This window comes from Arachis ipaensis, chromosome B1 (genome assembly GCF_059453495.1).
Source record: "Arachis ipaensis isolate K30076 ecotype BB chromosome B1, ASM5945349v1, whole genome shotgun sequence".
Classification (NCBI taxonomy): domain Eukaryota; kingdom Viridiplantae; phylum Streptophyta; class Magnoliopsida; order Fabales; family Fabaceae; genus Arachis; species Arachis ipaensis.
This window is the reverse complement of record NC_142436.1, coordinates 143,652,785-143,676,001: the sequence shown is the minus strand read 5'-3', so window position 1 is coordinate 143,676,001 and position 23,217 is coordinate 143,652,785. Positions and strand designations below refer to the sequence as shown.

The 23,217-nt window shown below is 36.5% G+C and overlaps 4 protein-coding genes across 4 annotated transcripts; 3 read left to right on the top strand and 1 right to left on the bottom strand.

Annotated features, from left to right (window-relative positions):
• Positions 1 to 4,075: 4,075 nt before the first annotated feature.
• LOC148578717 (uncharacterized) lies at positions 4,076 to 4,678 on the top strand. Its single transcript, XM_088503161.1, has one exon. It carries the CDS (start codon positions 4,076 to 4,078, stop codon positions 4,676 to 4,678), a length of 603 nt encoding a protein of 200 aa, XP_088359287.1.
• Positions 4,679 to 5,514: 836 nt separating this feature from the next.
• LOC107613878 (ATP-dependent DNA helicase PIF1-like) lies at positions 5,515 to 6,852 on the top strand. Its single transcript, XM_016316067.1, has one exon. The coding sequence runs from the start codon at positions 5,515 to 5,517 to the stop codon at positions 6,850 to 6,852; it is 1,338 nt and encodes a 445-aa protein (XP_016171553.1).
• A 696-nt stretch (positions 6,853 to 7,548) lies between these two features.
• LOC107637929 (uncharacterized) lies at positions 7,549 to 11,638 on the bottom strand. The gene is made up of 7 exons (XM_088502023.1): positions 10,967 to 11,638; positions 10,475 to 10,881; positions 9,924 to 10,109; positions 9,379 to 9,571; positions 8,790 to 8,866; positions 8,455 to 8,605; positions 7,549 to 8,082 (listed from the first exon to the last, which is right to left on the bottom strand). The coding sequence occupies exons 1-7, from the start codon at positions 11,462 to 11,464 to the stop codon at positions 7,786 to 7,788; spliced, it is 1,809 nt and encodes a 602-aa protein (XP_088358149.1). The 5' UTR covers positions 11,465 to 11,638; the 3' UTR covers positions 7,549 to 7,785.
• A 6,718-nt stretch (positions 11,639 to 18,356) lies between these two features.
• LOC107613873 (uncharacterized) lies at positions 18,357 to 20,412 on the top strand. Its single transcript, XM_016316053.2, has 4 exons — positions 18,357 to 18,780; positions 19,241 to 19,803; positions 19,891 to 20,116; positions 20,327 to 20,412. Exons 1-4 carry the CDS (start codon positions 18,357 to 18,359, stop codon positions 20,410 to 20,412), a joined length of 1,299 nt encoding a protein of 432 aa, XP_016171539.2.
• The last annotated feature ends 2,805 nt before the right edge of the window (positions 20,413 to 23,217 follow it).

Sequence of the window (23,217 nt, the reverse complement as noted above, 5' to 3'; positions counted from 1 at the left end):
GAAATATAGTGCGTGCAGAGCTTCAACTTCCATAGGCGACGATGCCTGATGCCACCACGGTCAGCTGCACCCGGCATCGGTAGCACGCTGAACTTTCGTGGCTGGGTTGGTGGCTAAGACGCTGTGTATCGAAGGGTTTAGGGTTAGTTTTTTTTTTTTTGTTTTAACTTTCAGAGAGAGAAAGGGATGGGATGGGTATTAGCTTATTGGACTTCTGTTTCTTTATTTTAAAATTCAGTTCGGCGTCATTTTGCAGGGTTACCACTGAACCGGTTATTTCTAAAAAAATTCGGTCGGCTTCATCAATTCACCTATTAATTAAGGATTTGGTCGCTTAATAAATCGGTTTTTTGTTAGATGGTTCTCAGAGTCAATGGATCCGATCGAATAACCACTTCTCAATTAACCCAGTCGCAAGTTCAGCCCAATTTGGTTTTCTACACTATGATTCAAATTTAAATAACTATCATAATTTAAAAGACTTTTGGGTTAGAACATAAATTTGTTTATGTGCTATTAGATTTTGTTTATTTTTTAAATTAATATTAAAGTGTAAACTGCCAAAAAATGCATTCGAATAATTTTGTTGTTAAAAAAAATGTACTCTGATCTTGCTATTGACAAAATGGCCTCAAATAATTTATAAACAAAATATCTAACATTAAATATTAAAAAATACACCCGAATTTTACTATTGACAACAATGCCTTTAAATAATTAAAAAACACAACAACAATACTCAACAATAAATATATATTTTCAAAAAATGCCTTAGAAATAGAATTTTTATGTGATTTTTTACGAACATAATTAAAAAAATGAGATATTGTTATTCTTAAAATTTGATTTTTTTTCTAAGTATATATTTTTTTGTGATTTTTTAAAAGTATTATTAGTTGTTAACAAAAAAATTACAAAACAAAAATATATACTCAACGAAAAATCACCAAATTTCAAGGATAATAATATCTTATTTTTTTAATCATCCTTACAAAATATTGTATCAAAATTTAATTTCTAATGTATTTTTTGAGAAATACATATTTAATGTTAGATAATCTTGCAAAAATACTAACATTAAATATGTATTTCTCAAAAAATACATTAGAGATTGAATTTTGATACATTTTTTTGTAAGATTGATTATAAAAATGAGATATTATGATTCTTAAAATTTGATGATTTTTTGTTAAGTATATATTGTTTTGTGATTTTTTAAAAATATTATTGGTTGTTATAAAAAAATTATAAAAAAATATATACTTACCAAAAAATCACCAATTTTTATGTATCATAATATCTTTTTTTTATAATCATGCTTGCAAAAATTTATATCAAAATTCAATCTATAAGGTATTTTTTAAAAATATATATTTATTGTTGGGTATTGTTGTTGGGTTTTTAAATTATTTGAAGGCATTTTTTGTCAATAGTAAAATTCGAGTGTATTTTTGTTAGCGTTTAAATAATTCGCGGGCATTTTTTGATGGTTAACCCATTTTTCAAAAAATACTTTAGAGATTGAATTTTGATGCGGATTTTTTCAAGCATGATTAGAAAAAGTAGCATGCCTATTTTACATAACCCACTCTTTCATTATAAATACACTTTCCATGCAATATTCATCTAACTATTTCACATTTTTGGATAACCCCCTAATATTTTGCAAAGCAATCATGCTGGAAATCATCGTGATCAAATTCTGAACAAAGTTAGCAACGTATCCATCAGACGTGTTTCCGACTCACAACTCCTGTGTGGGGAGACATCAATCTCGCGGAACAACTATCCCGATCAAACAATACAGTACCTAAGCCAGGATGGGGCAGGTTAGTAAGAACTAAATGGAGTCATTTATTGTGCTGGTTGTCTTTATTCTCTTACATACCAGACAAAGGAAACTTATAACATGTCTAACGTGAAACATATAATGTATGTCAATATATCAGCATTAGACGTATTTGATGATTCTGCTCTAAACTCTGACTACGTACATCATTACAATCCAACTGATCAGCAAGGTACTATTTATTTAATAACCTATTTTGTATAAATGTATATGAACATGTATTTCAGAATCATTCTGTTTAAATTATTCAATTGCATTTCTTTAGATCACCATCAAGTCGACAACTCAAAAACAGAAGCGCATACATCTGAACAAGGTTAGTTAATAATATCTACTACAAGAATTTTGTTACGTATATTGACTAAATGAGAATTTCCATTTACCTTGAATTACTTTTTTTGCTGACCATGAACATATCGCCTTTTAATTAATAGATACCTGGGACGCCGGAGATCTAGTGCCTCGATGTATACATTGTAATGCATGTATGTGGGATGGAGAGAGATTAGCCAAAAGCAAGAGATATAGGATCCCTAGGTTTGCTCTTTGTTGCATAGATGGAAAGATTTAGTTGCCATTTCTTACAGAGGCTCCTGTACTATTGCATGACCTTCATTATGGTGATCACGAAAATAGTCGATACTTTAGAAAGAACATAAGGAAGTTTAATTCGATGTTTGCATTCACGTCAATGGCGGGGAAGAGCAATTGATCAATCAACAATGGTACTGCACCACCAATATTTTCAATCAATGGACAAAATTACCATACTATTGGAAGCCTTATCCCTCAAGACAATGACAAGCCAAGATTCGCGCAGCTATATATCTATGACACAGACAACGAAATTCAGAATCGAATAAATGTTGTCAGGTACCACATACTACATACATATATTTCCCTTATTACACCATGCATGGCCGCATTGTCAATGATACTAACCATATGCAATATCTTATAACTATAAATGAAAACAACTATTTTAAAACACAGCCTATTTTTTTATCATGTGGTAGGTCTTCTGCATCATGTCATGAGATTGAAACTCATATCGTGGATCAACTGAAGCAAATGTTAGACACACACAACCCACTCTCCAAGATATTTCGATCAACAAGAGATCGGTTCAATGACGTCAACAGAACTGACATAAGATTAAAATTGATTAGGAGGAGAGATACTGATGGCAGAGTTTACAACCTACCAACGGAATTTGAGCTTGCTATTCTTATTGTAGGAGACATTAACGAATTATCAATTGATAGGGATATTATACTTGAGTCTACTACTAACAAGTTGCAAAGGACAGATGTAATGCATCTGCTGTACTTGGCCTTACACTATTCTTTAGTATTCCCATATGGAGAAGATGGCTTTAGGACCGGCATTGCCACATCTGCTAGATATGACATCAACGACACCAAAAAAAGGAAAAATATCACCATGCGCGAATTCTTCTCATTTCGTATTTAAATGAGGGGACATGAGTCTCCCTTATTGTTACATTCGAAGAGATTGTTCCAGCAATTCATAGTGGATGCATATTCTATGATTGAATCCGAGCGACTAAGATTCATCAGAAACAACCAACCAAAATTGCGCGTGGACAAGTATAGTGCACTGCATGAATCATTGGTAAGGGGGGAAGCTAATGCAGTTCCCGCCGGTCAAAGAATTATTTTACCAAGCAGCTTTACAGGTGGTCCAAGGTACATGTTTAACAACTGCAAGGATGCATTTGCTATTTGCAAATATGCGGGGTATCCAAGTTACTTTATGACCATTACGTGCAATCCGGAATGGAACGAGGTTAAGCGATTGCTAAAGGACACTGGTTTCAAACCAGAAGAGAGGCCTGACATCATTTCAAGGGTATTCAACATAAAGCTAAACGAGTTGATCATGGACTTTAAGCAAGGAAGATTTTTTGGGAAGATTGTGGCATGTAAGTTAACTTTCATATATTTCATGCGCATGGTTTGTTGCTTATAACTAACTTAATATTATAATATGCACAGATGTCTGCACAATAGAATTCCAGAAGAGGGGATTACCACGCGCATATATTGCTGTTCATGCATCCGTTGGACAAGCCAAGGTCACCTGATGATATTGACAAGCACATCTCAGCCAGATCCCTGATAAGATAATGAGGCCAAAACTATATGCAGCTATGGAGAAGTTCATGGTACATGGACCATGCGGCAAGTACAACAACAGTAGCCCATGTTAAATGGTAGGTGCTCAAAATTTTACCCAAAACCATTCAGGCCAAGGACTGTTATTGATGATGCTGGATTCCCTAGATATAAAAGATTAGATAATGGTCGCACTATCATGAAGAAAAACATCACTCTTGACAATTCATATATTATTCCCTATAATCCATCACTGCTGCTAAAATACGGTTGCCACATCAATGTTGAGCATACATGCCAAACATCTGCAATCAAGTACCTGTTCAAATATGTCCACATAGGGAATGATGGGGTCACTGCTACATTCTACCAAACCACAAATGAAGCTGATACCATACAAGTAGTTGACGAGATACGAAACTACTATGATTGCAGGTACATATCAGCATGTGAGGCATCATGGCGAATTCTTGGATATGAAATTCAACTGAAGGAGCCTTCTGTTATTAGATTACCTTTTCACCTGCCAAATGAGCACCCAGTCGTATTTAGAGACCATGAAAACATTGTGGATGTTATCGACATAATTGATGGGAAGTTGACAAAGCTTCTGGCATGGATGCTTGCAAATAGATTGTTCGAATTCGGTAGATCCTTAACGTATAGCCAATTTCCAACCAAGTTTGTATAGAAGGATGATATTTCAATGTGCATGCCGAGGAAGCAAGGATTTTCAGTTGGGAGACTAACACATGTTCCACGTGGGAACGACGATGACTACTATCTGAGGCTGTTACTAAATATACAGAAGGGGTGCCTAAGTTTTGTTGATTTACGCACTGTTGATGGTGTTCTATATGACACATTTAAGGAAGCCTGTTATGCACTGGGGTTGCTGCAAGACGACAAAGATTTCATTGATGCATTACTAGAGGCAAGCACATGGGCGTTTGCAAACTATCTTTGAGACCTTTTTGTTGTGCTGCTATTGTCAAATAACATTGGTAGACCAGCAATTGTATGGCAGCAATGCTGTCATGTACTATCTGAAGATGTACTATACTCACAAAGGAAATGCATGCAATGCGAAGGTTAGACCAAATGCATATGTATTGCCTCTTCTAAACTCATGAAGCATACATCTACTAAGGATAATTATTCTGGTTAGTAACCCCACTAATTCTCATGTGCAGACATACACCTATCTGAGGAACAAATAATGAATATGACGTTAACAAAGATAGAGAAGAAACTACAGGCCAATGGTCGCTCTCTCAAAGAGTATGATCATATGCCTCTACCAACTCTGGATGTTATTGATGGATTAGACGACAGAATGTTGATGGACGAGCTTAACTTTGACTTATCATCTCTAAAGGATGAGTTGTCAATTTGTCATCAAACTTACAGAGCATGAATGAAGCTCAAAGAAAGGCATTTCATATCATAAATAATGCTGTTAACAAGCACGAAGGTGGTTTCTTCTTTGTCTATGGGTATGGTGGGACCGGTAAGACATATCTATAAATGACCCTTTCAGCTGCAATTCGTAGTGAAGGTCATATTGTGCTCAATGTTGCATCAAGTGGCATTGCCTCTCTACTCCTTCCAAATGGGCGTACTGCGCATTCCAGGTTTAAGATACCCTTGGATATAAATGAGGACTCAATATGTTGCATTAAACAAGGAAGTTCATTGGCAAGGTTGGTCTGCAAGGCTAAACTAATCATCTGGGATGAGGCACCAATGTTGAACAAACTTTGTTATGAATTACTGGATAAGTGCTTGTGCGACATACTTAGGTTCGAGTCTTACTACAATGCAGATTTGCCTTTCATGGGGAAGGTTGTCGTCCTAGGTGGAGACTTTAGACAGATACTACCTGTCATTCCAATGGGATCACGTCAAGAAATTGTGCATGCTTCAATAAACTCTTCATATTTGTGGCGCTTCTGCCAGGTCCTTACACTAACAGAAAACATGCGACTAACAATGGGAACGAATGTATCTGAGGTAAGCATGATCAAAGAATTTGCTGACTGGCTACTAAAAATTGGTGATGTGTTGGTAAGGGACTCAACAGAAGGCGAATCAGAGGTGGAGATTCCAAAAGAAATGTTAATACATGATAGTGCAGAGGCATTTCGTGAATTGGTGATATTTGTCTATCCAAAATTGTTGAACAACATTAACCGCATGGAATACTTCAAGGAAAGATCAATTCTTGCTCCCACGTTGGAAGTGGTTAACGAGGTCAATGCATACGTAATGCAACAATTAAGTGGTGAGGAAAAAACTTATCTTAGCTCCGATACATTGTGCTTTGAGGAAGGGAACATGGAATCCGAGTTAGAAACGCTAACCCCAGATGTCCTAAATGCCATTAATTGCTCCGGACTGCCTCCACACCAACTAACATTGAAAGAAGGCGTGCCTGTGATGTTTTTCCGTAATATTGATCAATCAAGTGGGTTATGTAACGGAACAAGGCTACAGGTAAGAAGGCTGGGCACTCATGTAATTGAATGTATGACATTGACTGGAGACAAAACTGGGCAGGTGGTACTAATTCCACGCATGAACATGATATCTAACAACCAGACTCTTCCATTCAGGTTTCAGCGGAGACAGTTTCCCATTATCGTTTCGTTCGCTATGACTATTAATAAGTCACAAGGACAAACGTTAAGCACAGTTAGGTTGTACCTGCCTAGGCCTGTTTTCACTCATGGGCAATTGTACGTTGCTTTGTCACGAGTAAAATCTAAGCAAGGACTGAGAGTTTTGATTCAGAATCATTCATCTGTACTTCCTAATACAACGATAAATATCGTATACAGAGAAGTTTTTCGTAACTTAGCCTAAAATAATCACCATGTTTTTTACAATTTCTCATCCATGAATTATGAATTCAATAAATACAGTGCAATCTATTCTTAATGCTAGTACTTATAAAAAATCAGGTTAAAATTTTATTTTTATAAAACTTTTTAAAGATATATTTCTCCAAATCTAGTATATTGTCTAATAAATTAACCTTCAAATATATGATGTCATTTGCCAATGAGTTATAACTCAAATGACATTGTCTCTCCATACTCACCTAAGAGATTGTGGGTTCGAGTTTTCCTATCTTTAGTAATATACATATATGATGTCATTTCATATAGAAATTAACTTTCATCCACCAAATATTGCCCCAAAAACAACTTTCAATCTCAATGTTTCATGTGAAAGGATCAAATAACTTTGCTTTTAACTCTTTTTACATTTACTCGATCACATAATTTCGTTTGTTAAAATTCAAGCATCTTTTTAAGAAAAAAATATTCTGGAGAATGCTAGATTACCATTTACCAAGGGACCAGTATTTTTGGAGGGAAAAAAACTAGCTAGAGCTGGTTCAAATACAACGAAAAAATTGTGCTCTAACATTTCATGTTCTGGAATTATACTTGATCAGTACCTAAGTTTGCTCGACAAGATTCTTCTATTATGTATTACAGCAACATCAGGATCATATCTCATAAAATCCATTTATATGTATCTAACCATAAATCATGCTACTATCAAAGTATCAATAACATTTATTTCTCTTACCAAGGTTTCTACACTCTTGATACATATCCTGTAAGGGACCAAAGAGCTGCTTAATTTACAACATATGTGCCCATGCATATCCTAGTATTGCCTCCTCTTTTATACTAGAAATAAATTCAGGCTGCAACTTGCCAGCAGCTTTATTAATATATCAGACTGAAAAAAATTCCCAAAGATGCAAATATATACCAAAGGTCTCTAAAGGTCCACACACAAGTAGGCGATGACTGAGCCGGCGCGTCGCTTGGTCCGCTGGCTAACCTTCCACTTTTCAACAAGTACCTTCTTTATGTTGGGACAGCTAGAAACAACCGTGGCTACACCAGCTGAAGTTATACCAGAGCAATAAACCATGTGACATGATTCCAGCATCGTGCAACTTTTCACAAGATGTGCTAGACCAACGTCAGTAATTTGACGGGAGTGTGAAAGTACTATTTCTTTAAGCAAGGGACAGTTTTCTCCCAGCTCAACCATCGCCATATCACCCAACTTCTGCAATTGTGATGAGGAAAAAAATGAATTGAAACGTAAACAAAAAATTGAACAAAAAAAGTACTATATTCATAATGAAATATTCAACTTTCACATAGATATTAAGTGATTATGCAGTGCAGTTGCAGAGTCCACATATATGCCTAAAGCAGGGGTTTGGCATCAAGTATCTCCAAATATACTAAAAAATCTATGCACTACTTAAAAATGTGAATGTAGTTCATCAATGCTATTTTAGGGGAACAACAATGATGGAATCAAGAAAATCTTGGAAAAGACCACGAAAATTAGAAAGCAAATAGTTGAAACATGGAACTTAAAAAAGCTATATGTACTTTCGATATAGAAAGAGAGACAGAGATGAGCACATACCGGCAGCACGCTCACATCTATATAACAGAGTTGAGGGCATCCCCTTGCAATGGCTATCACTCCAGCATCTCCAACTAGGTGGCAACCACTAACATTGAGATACTGAAGGTTACAACCCTCAGATACTGCGATAAGAGCCTCATCCCCAACCCTAGTAATTTAACAAACATGATTAATGTAGACATTCTACACAATAGTACTGATGATATAAGAAAAGAAGTACAGGAGTTATCAACACAATAAAACAACCAGACAAAATTGTTAGTGTAGGTGAAAATGATTTCAAATTTTCAGTGGAAAATGGAGCGATAGATATGTAGTGAGAAAGGTTTTACCTATCACAGAATCGGATGCTAAGATCAGTTAGCAAATTACAATGCTCTCCAACCGCAATGATTCCTTTAGTCCCAATCTAATCACAGTGTAAAGAAAGGAAAAAAAAAAGAGGGGGGGGGGGGGGGAATGGTGAGGAGAGAGAGAGAGAGAGCAATAAACAAACATATAAGATTTCTTTGATAAAACTCATAAAAGTTTAATTCGTTCAACAGAAGTTATTTGGGACTGACATTCATGACCAAATACTACCTCTCAAAATGCTTCTCCTATATCCCTCATTTTCTCTTAGGAGGAAAAATAGAAGTAAATCATTACATGTGAATAAACTCATCGAAATGTGCAAAGTTTAACCATATAATAACCTAGACGAGGACCTGTAGTTAATAATGAGTAAAAATGAATTAGAACATGGTAAACCTTATTAGCCTACAAATAAAGTAACAAGGTATATCATGGTGTTTAAAATTTACAATGGCAGGGTCAGACTTTTCTTATCTAGTGGAATTGGTTATAACCATGTATGGAGAACCCAAAAAAATAATCCCATCCATGCCAGATTTAAAAATCTACATCTCGAAGACAGATTACCTCATAACATCGACGAATATGAAGTTTCTTTAAACTCCTGCAGCCCTTAGCAATACTACAAATGGCTTCATCTCCAATGCCCGAGCAATCCACCAAGTGAAGAGCTTGCAAGAATTTGCAACCCTGTCCAACCTTAAGAAGGCCAACATTGCCAATTCTTTGGCAGTAAAGCAATGCTAACTCAGTGAGATGCCTGTGCATTTTGAAAGCTGGATTAACATCACAGATTAAGGATCAATTCTACTAATTTTACCAAATTTTTTCTAACTTGTGCCATCAAGTATACTATAATGCCAACATCATGAACTAACATTCATATACATATGAGAGGTCCACACCATGGTTACATCTGTCAGAAAGAAGGATGGGCAATAAGTTTAATTGAGTGAAGTGAAAAAAAGATTGATAGAAAAAAAAAAGCACAAAATCCCCCAGTCAGACAATTTTTCAAAGATTATAGCATTCTGGTTAAACAACACATGCATATTATTTAGAACATTTCATACATAAATTATGTCAAGGAAAAAAATAAAATAAAAAATTACTTGCAAGATTTCCCAATGGATTCTAGTCCAATGGTTCCAATGTTGTGGCATCCATTGACTTCAAGATGTGTAAGCTCCTTGCAGCCAGTAGCAATTGCTTCCAAACCCTTGTCAGTTAGGTAATAACAATCAATTAAAGTCAAATTCTTCAACTTCTTACATCCTTTCCCAATGGCACGCAAGCCCCTGAATGTTAAGACATGATCATAAGGAGGATGCATAACTATTGATCAGATCCATCACCCATGCAAGAAGAGATTATGGACACATGCAGAACAAGTCCTAAGTTTATCAACACAAAATAGACAAGAAGAAAATTGCTACAATGGAGCTCCTCAGTTCCCTTATTCTAAATTATCAACTACAAAACTTTAATCAATTCATAAATCAGGAAAGGAATTTTCCAACATGGAGTAAGCCTTGGAGTAACTCATGGTATATAATACCGACGTAACAAAATGGAGTCAATAAAAAAATGAAGCAAAATCCGGGAGAAAAAAAAAAATACAAGGCCAAAAATAACGAAGAAAATTTCCAAGAGAGGCGCTCACTTATCAGTAAATCTCTGAAAACTATATAGTGCCAATAACTCGAGGGACAAACAAGCAGCGCCTACAGACTTCAATGCATCATCTGTTAGATTAACACATTGCAGCTTTAGAACTTTCAAATGGGGACATCCTTGAGCCACAGCAAGCACCCCTTTATCGTGTATGTACTCGGAATCCAATGTCAACGTCTCAAGTGATCTGCAATATGATCCTACAGCTTCCATGGAGACATCAGTTATCTTGGCACAAGCTGCCACACCAAGAGATTTCATGGATTTCCCCACACCCAATGCAAATTCAGTGAAACCGCTATCGGTCAAGCCTTCGCAGAATCGAAGATTCAAGTCTTCAAGTTGCTTGCAACACTGTCCAATGGCAGCCAGACCTTGATCTCCAATAAAACAACCCTAAAAAATCCTCAGCAAATTATAAACTGCATTGATATTTGATAAGGGGAATCTTGAATTGAAGAAAAACAGGGTGAGAAATTACCTGCAAGTCCAACGATTTTAAGAAGGTGCATTTGTAAGCAAGGGATTTCAAACCGTCGCTAGAGACGTTAGAACACCAGATCAAGCTCAAGCGCTCGAGCCTAGGAAGGCCTTCGCCAAGAGCAGCCAAGCCGGCATCGGATAAACAGAGCGAATCGGGATTGGTCTCGGCGGAGGAGGTGTTGTCGGCAACGCAATGCACCTTGAGAGAGCGCCTTCTAGCGGGAACGGGAAGAGAGAGGGGAAGGGGAATGGAGAGACGCTCGTCGATGTGGAGGTTGCGGAGATTGGAGAAGCGGGAGGGGAGGAGGTGGAGGAAGATGTCAGGGGAGGCGGAGGCGCCGATTCGGAGGCTGGAGCGGGAGAGGCGCTCAAGGCGAAGCCAGCGGCGGCAGACGAGGGAGCATGCGTCGCGGCTGGATTTGGTGGCGAGGTGGCCGAAGATCTCGACCATCAATTCATCGGGGAGGAAGGTGTTTATCAAATCGTGGCCTCTCATCTTTCCTCAGTGCTCAGTTCAATTCAATTGGGTTCTATCCTATAATACTTAATACACAATGAATGAAACGTGTTACATTTACCGAATACCTATCACTCTCATCTCTGATCTTACGGTTACGGCAAAAGCGAAGAGAGAGAAGAAGCGGTGCCGTTTTAGACTTAAGACTGTGCCAAAAGCCGAAAGCGGTTGGGTTGGTTGCTTTATTCATACTGTGTTTTTGTCGGATTCCATTTTTTAGACCCGAATTCATACTGGGCTGTTATATGGTCCATTCAAATGTAAAGCCTGTTTCCGAAAATATGACATTTGTTGGATAAATCCACTATATCAATCTTTCTAAAATTTTTTATAATATTTTGTTATTTAGTAAGATCTCAAGCTAGCTAGTAATTTAAAATTTTTCATGCAATAGTTTCTCTTTCTCTCCGTACAGTGACCCTTTTTCTCGTTTCCTTGTGTGATTCTATTGTCATCTCCGATGAGGGGAGGCTTTACTACGGGGGACACTCCCGCGCTCATGAGCCAAACTTGTCCAAAAGAATGAAGAAGGTCCAAATAGGAGGAGAGGTGCACACCTTTACAGGCACAGAATCACCAGTTCCAAAGGAGGAAGAATGGATGCGAGATAATCCTGGGTGTATGGTTCAACCTAAACTCCCAGCCAAGTCTTTCAGTGACATGGCTAGAAGAAAAAGAGTACCAATGACAATGGAAGAGGATGATAGTTTCTCTGAATCGGAGGAAAAATTGACAGAGAAGAGTAATGGAGAGCGAAAAGTAAATAGAAAATAGAACAAGGTAAGAGATGACAAAGACCAGAAACCAAACGTAAGGGTAGAAAAAGTTGCTGGCATTTACAACATTGTTATAAATGAAGCAGTCATGAAGTCTTTAAGGAACCCGTGGTGGGAATGTTTGATTGTTAAACTTTTAGGTCGTCGTATCTCCCTAGCGGTACTGACGAGGAAGCTTGAGGCATTGTGGAGCAAGATGGGAAGCATCGACGTCATCGATATTGGAAACGATTTCTTTATCGTCAGGTTCTTTTCATAGGAGGACCTAGACTTTGCCTTAATAGGAGGACCATGGACGATTTTTTATCATTATCTCTCCATTCGCTTTTAGCAACCTGATTTCAATCTATTAGAGGCAACCATTGACACGATAGCGGCATGGGTAAGACTACCTGGCCTGGCTATTGAGTATTACAATGAGGACATATTAAAAAGAATTGAAAACATAGTGGGGAGAACCATGAGAGTGGACACTCATACTGCAGAAAAATGCAGAGGTAAATTTGCATGACTGTGTGTGAAATTGAACCTGACTGAACCTCTAGTTTCACAATATTCAATTAATGGAATAAAATATGGAGTTGAATATGAAGAACTCCATTGTATATGTTTTAACTGTGGAATGGCAGGATATGAAAAATTCAACTGTCCGATGTTACAAAAAGCGGCTGAAACGAACGGAATAATAGCAGCACAGCTACTGGTGCAGTAGAGGAAAGACAAGAGGAGAATCAGAAGAGTCAAAGTCAAGAAAGGGGTAATATTGTCATTACAAAAAATGAAAAGGGCAAAAAAGTTATCCAACATGATAATGACACCTACGGACCTTGGATGCTGGTCCAGCGTCCTATGCGTGGCAAGAAGGTGGGCAAAATGGGAGCTAGTACAAGCAATGCAGGTGGTAATGCGCTAAATGCAAAAGATACTGCCATGACAGTGCCAGGTACAAGGTTCTTGATCCTTCAACAAGAAGAGAATGATGTCTTGCAAAACAATCCTGAGAGACTACCCAATTATGTGGAAAAGGAGAATATTGTTTGTTTATCACAATCTCAACCATCTTCTAGAACCCGCCCGAACTCCCCACAAAAGACAACCCAACCCAAAGCTTTACCTGCCCAAAACCAAACCTCAAAACAAGCCCAGAATGCATCTCTAGCCCAAAATCCAAAAATGACACCACAACAGACTCTACCTTTGTGTGATGTTCTAACCCAGCCTAACTTTGCTCCTACACATAACCCCGTTCCTAACTAGACTACCTCCAACCCAACTATGAAACAACTAACATGACCAAGACAATGACTATGTTCCTACCAACCCTTCCCTCTTGAACCATTCAACCCTTCCACACCATCATAGTGTAAATTGGCAAGTGTCTCAATATACTTCCCAAGACACGGCAATGAAAGACACTTTTGTACCAGAATCAGCTCTGTTGGATGACAAAAATGAGGACCAGGAACCCAAACCACTTGACTTCAGTTCTGTTGGGACAGATGTTATGCTTGAAGCTATCAATAATTATGAAGAAGATGTACGACTGAAACTCCCTCAAATAATAGACGAACCCATGGTGAATGGAAATATGGAATGTGAGACAAGCCCCGCTCTTCAAGAGAAGGAAAGTGATGCTATAGCCTCCAAGGGGGACAATGCCTAGTATGTTCCTTTTAGCGTTCTGTTGCTTCCTGATAAAGGAAGTTTGATGCTGTCTTGATAGATATTATAATTGTTATTGCGAGAATTGTAGGGGAGAAGCTAGCTCAGCTTTTAGCCACTCCCTTAGAGAATTGGTTCGACAAAGAAATTCCGATTTGTTAATTTTGCTAAAAACCCATTGTAGTGGTGAACAGTTCCAAAAGGTGATTAAAAGTTTTGGTTTTAGTCATAGCCATGTTGAGGAAGCAAGAGGATTCAGTGGAGGTATATGGTTGCTATGGAGAAATCCTAACATAAAGATTGAAGTTATGATGTCAACACCTCAGTTCGTGCATTGCAGAATTGTTCACGATAACAAGAGTTGGATTATGTCAGCAATATATGCTAGCCCACAACCGAATGCAAGAGAGGAGCTATAGAGAAAATTGACAAGAATAGCAACGAGTATGAATGAGGATTGACTGCTTCTGGGAGGCTTCAATGAAATTGCTTGTCCATCAGAAAAGAAAGGAGGGGGACAAAATGATACCCAGGCGTGCCGAAAATTTGCAAACTGGATCAACAACTGTTTCCTAATAGACCTGAGACATGTAGGGACTAAGTATACTTGGAGGGACCCTAAGTGGGAAGGGCGGGAAAGAGACTTCAAGAGACTTGATCGTGCACTAGCTAATGCTCCTTGGAGAACTAGCTACCCTAAAGCAAGAGTTGACGTACTTACAAGAATTCAGTCTGACCACCATCCCATTATGGTTTCTCTGGAACCTCCCAAAAGTAGAACTAGTAATAGACCATTTAGATATGAGGCCATGTGAAGGCTACATCCAAAATTCCCAGAGTTCATACAAGAAAGATGGGGAAATAAGGAAAATTTACTTGAAGCCTTGGAATCTCTCAAGGATGATCTCAAAGTGTGAAATAGAGAGGTTTTTGGCCATGTAAGAAGGCAAAAACATAGAATTATGAATAGAATTGGAGGGATACAAAGAGCTAGTGACTATGGTCGCAATCCCTTCTTGGAGGAGCTGGAAAAGGAGTTAACCAAGGAGTTAGAGGATATCCTTGATAGAGAAGAAACTCTATGGAGACAAAAATCAAGAGATGATTGGGTGGTAAAAGGTGATAGAAATACACGCTATTTCCATACCAAAACAATTATTAGACGGAGAAGAAATAAGATCTTGAAGTTAAGAAAACAGAATGGAGAGTGGATAGAGGAACCAGGTGAATTGTTGGAACATGCCGTTAATTTCTTCAAAGATTTGTACTCAGAGGAGAACCATAACCTCCCCCCTCTTCATTCCAATACCTTGTACCCACCTCTTGATGAGGACATTGGCAAGACGCTAAGCTGCACCCCACACACTGAAGAAATCAAAAGAGCTATCTTTGACATAGGGTCGTGAAAAGCACCGGGAACAGATGGGTTTCCAGCCTTGTTTTTTAAGGAAAACTAGTGTATGTTCTCGTATCCTGTACGGAGTAATACATAAAATTATATAAATTTTTTTTAAATTTAAATAAAAAATATATATAGTAATTATTATTATAAATATTTTATAACTTAAAAGTATTAAAAATAATTAATATTTGTTTTAATCAATTTGGATTGGTTGAATGATCATCTTATTTGTCCGGTTAAGCAAATATTTGGAGTTCGAATCTCGTCTTGTGTGTATAAATAATCCATTAGTTAGCGACAGACTCTTAATAAATAGAGCATCAATATGTGGTGGATTAGTCGTCCTCGACTTGCTGAGTTAGGAATTCGTAAAAAAAATTGTATTTTTTTTTTATCAAAGTTATGTAATTTCATTACTGAAAATTGGTCCAATTTGGACTACAGACAGAAATTGTAATAAAGAGAATAGGAAGTTCCAACTTTAATAAAATGACTTAAACATAAGGAAACTAAAGAGGTAAAGTAAAAACTTAAGGGTCTCATCTTCGCTCACATACACTTCTTCTGGCCATCTCCACCATAGTTCTTAAAGGGGTGATTTTAATTTTTACCTTCAAATATCCAGGCGTTTCTTGCTAACCAGATTTTCCATAAGAGGTTTGCTGCTACTGCCCTTTTTTCAATCGAATTTTCTTCCATTCTCAGTTCTTCTTCCAACTGAATTCACCACTTCTATGGTTCTCGAGCTTAAATCTGCCATGGTAAATTTGAACATTTCCAAGCTTTAGTCACATTTGGGCACTCCCAGAAACGATGAAAAAATGCTTTTTTGTGACCGATTGCATTTTGGGCACCAGAGTTCGATGGATTGTATTCGGGCGTTCAACCTTTCTTTCACAAGGAGTCCTCCATGCATCAGGTTCCAGAGCAAATTTTTTATTTTCGGTTGACAATTAATTTTTCATATGCTCCTCCATAAGAAAAAAAAATGTATTTGTCTTTAAAATAGATTAATTTTTCATTAATAGCAATACTTATGGACTTTTGTCTTTGTTGTAATTTACTTGGGACAATTTTATTCGTTGGTATCATATTCATTTTTGAAGTCAAAACAATATAATCAACATTGTTACTCGTCAAAACTTCACATTTTATGAAATAATTTTTAAATTTTCAAATTCATAAACTTATATCATTATAAAAGTTATTAGATCGATTAATAGTTCTTGGTAATATGGTGTACCGAAATACCATCGTTGAGTATTAGTTAGTGTGAAGAGAAACCAATAATAACTTTTGTTATTCAATATATAATTTATTCTATTAAAAAATAAATTAATATTTCCTAAACTTGTAAATATATTTTTTTCTAATTTCTTACACCATTATTTACCATTAAAAAATAGTAAATGATCATACTATCCTACAATATATACGATGTACAAAGTAATTTCTTATCTTGAAATTAATTCTGGTTAGCGAGATAAAATTTAAAATATTTTTTTATTTTCTTACTCAAATTTAAATTTAAATTTAGAATTGATTAACAACTCATCCTTTTTTAATTTTAATAAAAAAATAAATTGGTTAGATGCAAAATATTTAACATTTAATAATTTCAATCATTTAAATTTTAATTACCAAAAATTAGATTAAAAATTAATTATAAACTTAATAATCAATAATATATATTATATTAGTACGTAAATAATAATATCCAATATATTGATTATTTATTTTTTTTGACAGAATTAATGTATAATTTATTGAGAATTGATTTATTATCCAAAATTTTTTTCATAAACTTTGTAATATATGAAAATAGTGATCTTATTTTTTATTATTATTTAAAAAATTCTTCATAATTTTTTAATTATGTAATTAACTTTTATTGTTGCTTTTATACTAAAAAATATCAATTTATACTATTTACATATTTTTCACTACTAATAAATAAATAAGTATTTGTACTATTATGCTTATTGTCTTAGATGATGACTTAAATTACTTATTTTGTATGTTAAATTTATTAAATATTAAGATGAAAAAATTGTTGAATAAATTATATAAATAGTCATTATAGAAAAGAAAAAAATTATATATCATATATAATAATCCTTGATATATGTATAGTGTCATGTATATATTAAGATTATCTATTTTAATTATGTGAGTAATTATTGTTATTTTTATTTTTTCGTTACATTAGAAAATAATATTTAAAGCTAAAAAAGCGATAATTAATTTTTTTAATTTGAATAAAAATGTCTTGTAAATATATCCAACTTTTATATATACTAAGTGTTATAATGTTAAATAGTTTAGTATTTACTATAACAATGACTCAAAATATTAATCCAATATATATTTGGGGCTGATTTTTATGGTAATCAAAAGTATGAGTGTGTAGTCATCTATTATGGGGTATGGGTGTGCTTCACCATAATGTGGGGCAGCTTTATGTGACATTAGACAGGAGCAATTCGGACCATACGAATTGCTATGAATAAAATATATGGTGCAAATCGGATGGTCTGATTTGCTAGGAGGGAAAATTTGAATTTCGGATGGTGCAATTCGGACCGTCCGTTTTGTTTTTTTTTAATAAATAGGAAAATCAAATCGTAGGGTCCGATTTGATTATTATAAGAATTTTTTGAACGAGTTTGAATAACTCGTAGGGTCCGATCTGTGGGGTTATATGTATATAAAAATGTGTAACTCATAGATAAGGCAGAGAGCGTCTTCTTCCCCACACCATGTGTTCTTCTGTGTTTTTATACTTCTTCTGGTTCTTTTTTCTTTCTTATGAGGTTAAAAAAATTTGATTGTGAGGGTTCTATTTTTGTTTAGGTTGTTGAGGAAAATGGATGATAGAGTTCTTTTAAGAGTATATTATTTTGGTCAGATTTTGTTAGAAACATCTGAAGGAGTAAAATTTATTTGTGAAAATCCATTAGATGTTGTTATTCCCTTCACAATCTCATTTGAAGAGCTGAAAGGTGTCATATATGAGAAGATAGATTCTGCGATGTCAAGGAAGATATCATGTATTTTATACAGATATCCCATCACAGTATTTGGTGGATTCGTTCAATTTCAAACCAAATATATAACCGATGAAGCGAGTATGCAAGAGATGTTTTCAATGTATATTGAAATTCGTGGCCAGATGTCGTTCATCGAGCTGTACATTGAATTCGAACAATCTGAGGCCGACCGAAATATTATACGAGAAGATTACAATAGTGACAGTGAGGAAGAGTTCGAAAGCAATTATGAAGTTGTGGATCCAAATGGAGATGAAGATCAAGGTGATGGCACCACGGCTCCAAATGTGACAGACGTGGCAAATGCACTGGCAAATGAAGTGCCGTTCGAGGAGCCATCTTTCATGCGAGTGTTGGATTTGGAAGCCATGCATGCTCCGAAGTTTCTAGATTACATGAGCGCCAGTACGTAATTGCCTATTATTATAAGACGGATTAGAATTCCGTAATAAATTATATTGAGTGATGGAGCAAATAGTTAAGTGACATGTGAAAGTATATTTAATTAGCATTTGTTTATGTGTTGAATAAGTTAAGTGTAGGATAATAATATTGTATGTTAGTTATTAATGGAGCAAATAGTTAAGTGACATGTGAGAATATATTCAATTAGCATTTGTGCAGGTGTTTATGTAGTTAAATGTAGGGCAATAAAAATTTTTGGTTAGTCATTGATGTAGTTAAATATTAATTACTGTTTGTTAAACAATATTTATTTATGTATTTATGTATTTTATTTATTATTTTGTTAAGATTGAGATAATAACCTGATGTAGAGTTTAATAATATGACCATAGATGTATTGAGTGTTTGACTTACCTTTAATTTCGGTTATTAAATTTTCGTATGGCTGCCGTCATGGCAGAAGTCCCTCTTGTTGCAGATGGTGAATTTGCTGTGGGGATGAAATTCAGTTCAAGGGAAGCTGTTATTAAGGTGATGAAAGAGTATGCCATCCGGAGAAGTGTAGACTATCAGGTGTATGAGTCAGAGCCGATGACCTTTTATGCCAAGTGTACACAGTATAGGGAGGAGTGTGATTGGCTTATCGGGGTTAGCATGATCAGCAGAAAGTACTGTTGGGTTATTAGGAGGTTTAATGGTAGTCACACCTGTACCAGAGCCACCATTTCTCAGGATCATTCGAAGCTGGATTCTAACACAATTGCAGAAGCAATAAAGCCATTGGTTGAGGCTGACCCCTCCTTAAAGATAAAATCAGTTATTGCAGAAGTGCAATCGAAGTTCAATTACACCGTCAGTTATCGGAAAGTATGGTTGGCTAAGCAAAAGTCAGTAGAAAAAATATTTGGAGGTTGGGAAGTATTGTACGAAGCTTTGCCGATTTGGTTTGAGGCCATGTGTCATAAGGAGCCATCAGCTATCGTCCATTTTGAGACTATGCCTACATACCAAGGCGATGACTTGGTAAATGATATCCGGGTGTTGCATCGAGTCTTTTGGAGTTATTACCCATGCATTAGAACATTTAGACATTGTAAGCCAGTTGTCTAGGTGGATGGGACTCACTTGTACGGAAAGTATAAGGGTTATTTGTTAGTGGCAGTATCACAGGATGATAACAACAATATCGTCCCAATTGCATTTGCTATTGTGGAGGGAGAGACTTCTGATGCGTGGCACTTTTTCCTTAGTAGCCTGCGACAACATGTTGTGACTCGGGATGGTGTGGGGCTGATATCCGACCGACACGAATCCATCAATGCAGCTGTGGCTCGCAGTAATGGAGCATGATCACCTCCTCGAGCTTTCCATATGTTTTGCATCAAGCATATAGAGTCAAATTTCCTGAGAAAATTCAAGGCACCGTACCTGCAAAAACTTGTCGTTAATATAGGTAAATTGTGTATTTCAAAGTTTGTTATCAACAGGGATACCTTCAATAAGTGTTTCGTAACCCATTTCTTTTTTATTGGTCGCCATTATGCAGGGTATTTGAGGACGGTGCATGAGTACGAAGTGCGTTATCAGCGGTTACGAGAACGGGGCGAGACTTACACTAACTGGTTAAATTGAATCCCCCGGGAACAGTATGCATTAGCATTTGATGGTGGCTACCGATGGGGTCACATGACGACGAATTTAGTAGAATGCATCAACTCAGTCTTGAAGGGTGCACGCAATCTCCCCATCACTGCACTTGTCAAAGCAACATTCTACAGGCTTAATGAGTTGTTCACTAGAAAAAGATCTGAGGCGGAGGCTCGAATTAGTGCTGGTCATATTTTTTCTGAACTTGTGACCTCAAAATTGCATGCAAACCAACTTGCATCAGGGAACATTCAGGTTAATTGCTTCGACAGGCAGAATGAGGTCTTTAAAGTGCGTGAGATGCCAAGTGGGTTGGAGTATGTCGTTGACCTTCGTCGGCACTGATGTGACTGTGGTGAGTTCCAGGTGGACCGGATTCCGTGTCGGCATGTGTTTGCATGTTGTGCAAATCAAAGACTGGATTGGCAAGTGTACGTTCATGATGTGTATAAGATGGACCAAGTTCGACGGGTTTACCGAGCTAGGTTTAGGCCACTGGGGAATCCAACTACGTGGCCTGCATACAACGGGCCGCGATTCGTACCGAATCCGTACCTCCGACGCGTAACGAAAGGTCGCCCCAGGATGACGCGCTTCTTGAATGAGATGGACACGCGAAATTGGTGCAAACACTCCGCCTCTACATTCTGACCTTCTCGGTGCAGCCCCAAATTGGTGCAAACACTCCGCCTCTAAAGTTTCAACACTGCTGATAGTCATCCCTGTGACTGGAAGACCGTCCGTCGGAAGACCAAGAATCATAGCCACATCTTCGAGTGTCACAGCATATTCACCAATCGGTAGGTAAAAGGTATGTGTGTCTGGATGCCACTGTTCAACTAAAACATTTACGAGTGCTTTCTGACACTGGACTATTCCAATTTGAGATGCAAGATAAAAACCAGTAAAACGTAAATGCTCCTCCACCCTATCATCGTACCGATCCGGAGGGACAGGGTGATCACACGTCAACATCCGTAAACTCTACAAAAACATAAATTATAATAAGAAAAACTAGAACAACCAATATTATCAACAAATCATTACTACTAAATACAACAACATACTTAACTCAATTAAAAACGTAACGGTAAACAAATAATTACTATCAAAAAGCAAATACATTACATTATTATATTTTAAACTACTAACAATAATAATAATAATAATAATAATAATAATAATAATAATAATAATAATAATAATAATAATAATATCACCGTCACTGACACTGAATTTAAACTACTAACAACCTATGATTAAATTAATAATAATAATAACTATAATTCTGAATTAATAATAATAATAATAATAAGGGATAAGTACGATTTTGATCCCTAAAGTTTTGTGCCAGAATCGATTTCGTCCCTCTTCTAATTTTGGATTTAAAATCGTCCTTAATATTTTTTTTTCGTATTAAAATCGTTCTTTTAAATAAAATTTTTAATTTAATTCCTAAACTACCCCTATTTTAATAAAAAAATAAAATTTTAAAATAAAATAAATATAAATAAAAAAATAAAAAGAAAGCAAGGGGGATACAAAGAAGCGGGGTGGGTAGGGAGAGAAAGAAAGAAAAGAGGGGGGGGAGGGGGCAAGAAAGGGGGAGAGGGTGGAGGGGGGAGAGAAGGGGGACGCCATGCCGCCGCACCGCCGCCCGCTGCCCACCTTCCCGCCGCCGAACCGTTTCTTCTTCTTCTTCTTACCGCCGATCCCACCGCTACCCGCCGCTTCTTCAGATTTGTTGATTTGTTGCTTTCTGTTTCTGCTTGTTGATTTGTTGCTTTCTGTTTCTGATTCTCTGTGTGGAGGTGGAGGTGGAGGTTGGGGGCGGGAGTGGGGAGAAGGGAAGACGGGGAGGGGGAGGGAGAGGGGACGTGTGGGGACGCGGGGTGGGGAAAAGGGGGAGACGGGGAGGGGGAGGGGACGCGAGGTGGGGGGAAGGGGGAGACGGGAAGGGGGAGGGGACGCGGGGTGGGAGTGGGGGTGGGGGAAGGGGAAAGGGGGGAGGGGTTGGTGGTGGTGGAGTGGCAGTGGGTGTTGATGGTGATGATGATGGTGATGATGATGTTGATAATGGTGGTGGAGTGGCAGTTGGTGGAGGATAACGATGATGATGTTGATTTTCTGAGTTTTGGTTGGTGTGATGCAGATGGTGATGGAGTGGTAGTGGGTGGGGGGTCGTGTTGGTGTTGGTGGTGGTGGAGGAGGTAATTATATTGATAGTGGTGAGGGTATTTTTGTCCAAAAACAATTAAAAGGACGATTTTAATACAAAAAAAAAACGTTAAGGACGATTTTAAATCCAAAATTAGAAGAGGGACGAAATCGATTCTGGTACAAAACTTTAGGGACCAAAATCATACTTACCCCTAATAATAATAATAATATCACCGTCATTGGCCCTAAATTTAAACCACTAACAACCTATGATTAAATTAATAATAATAATATCCCGTCACTGACCCTAAATTTAAACTACTAACAACCTATGATTAAAATTTTAATACTAATAATAACTATAATTCTAAATTACTAATAATAATAATAATAATAATAATAATAATAATAATAATTATAATTATATTATTATTATTATTATTATTATTATTATTATTACCGTCATTGACCCTAAATTTAAACTACTAACAACCTATAATTAAATTTTTAATAACAATAATTATAATTCTAAATTAATAATAATAATAATAATAATAATAATAATAATAATAATAATATCACTGAGATATGTTTTTCAAATTGACCTAACAAGAATAATTATAATATAAC

Coding starts and splice junctions, on each gene's coding strand:
- LOC148578717 (XM_088503161.1), top strand. CDS start 4,076: ATGTTAAATGGTAGGTGCTCAAAATTTTACCCAAAACCATTCAGGCCA.
- LOC107613878 (XM_016316067.1), top strand. CDS start 5,515: ATGACCCTTTCAGCTGCAATTCGTAGTGAAGGTCATATTGTGCTCAAT.
- LOC107637929 (XM_088502023.1), bottom strand. CDS start 11,464: ATGAGAGGCCACGATTTGATAAACACCTTCCTCCCCGATGAATTGATG. Junction 10,882..10,966: donor TAAAATCGTTGGACTTGCAG/GTAATTTCTCAC, acceptor AGGATTTTTTAG/GGTTGTTTTATTGGAGATCA. Junction 9,572..9,923: donor TCCATTGGGAAATCTTGCAA/GTAATTTTTTAT, acceptor CAAAATGCACAG/GCATCTCACTGAGTTAGCAT.
- LOC107613873 (XM_016316053.2), top strand. CDS start 18,357: ATGTCAAGGAAGATATCATGTATTTTATACAGATATCCCATCACAGTA. Junction 19,804..19,890: donor CATACCAAGGCGATGACTTG/GTAAATGATATC, acceptor CCAGTTGTCTAG/GTGGATGGGACTCACTTGTA. Junction 20,117..20,326: donor CAATGCAGCTGTGGCTCGCA/GTAATGGAGCAT, acceptor GCCATTATGCAG/GGTATTTGAGGACGGTGCAT.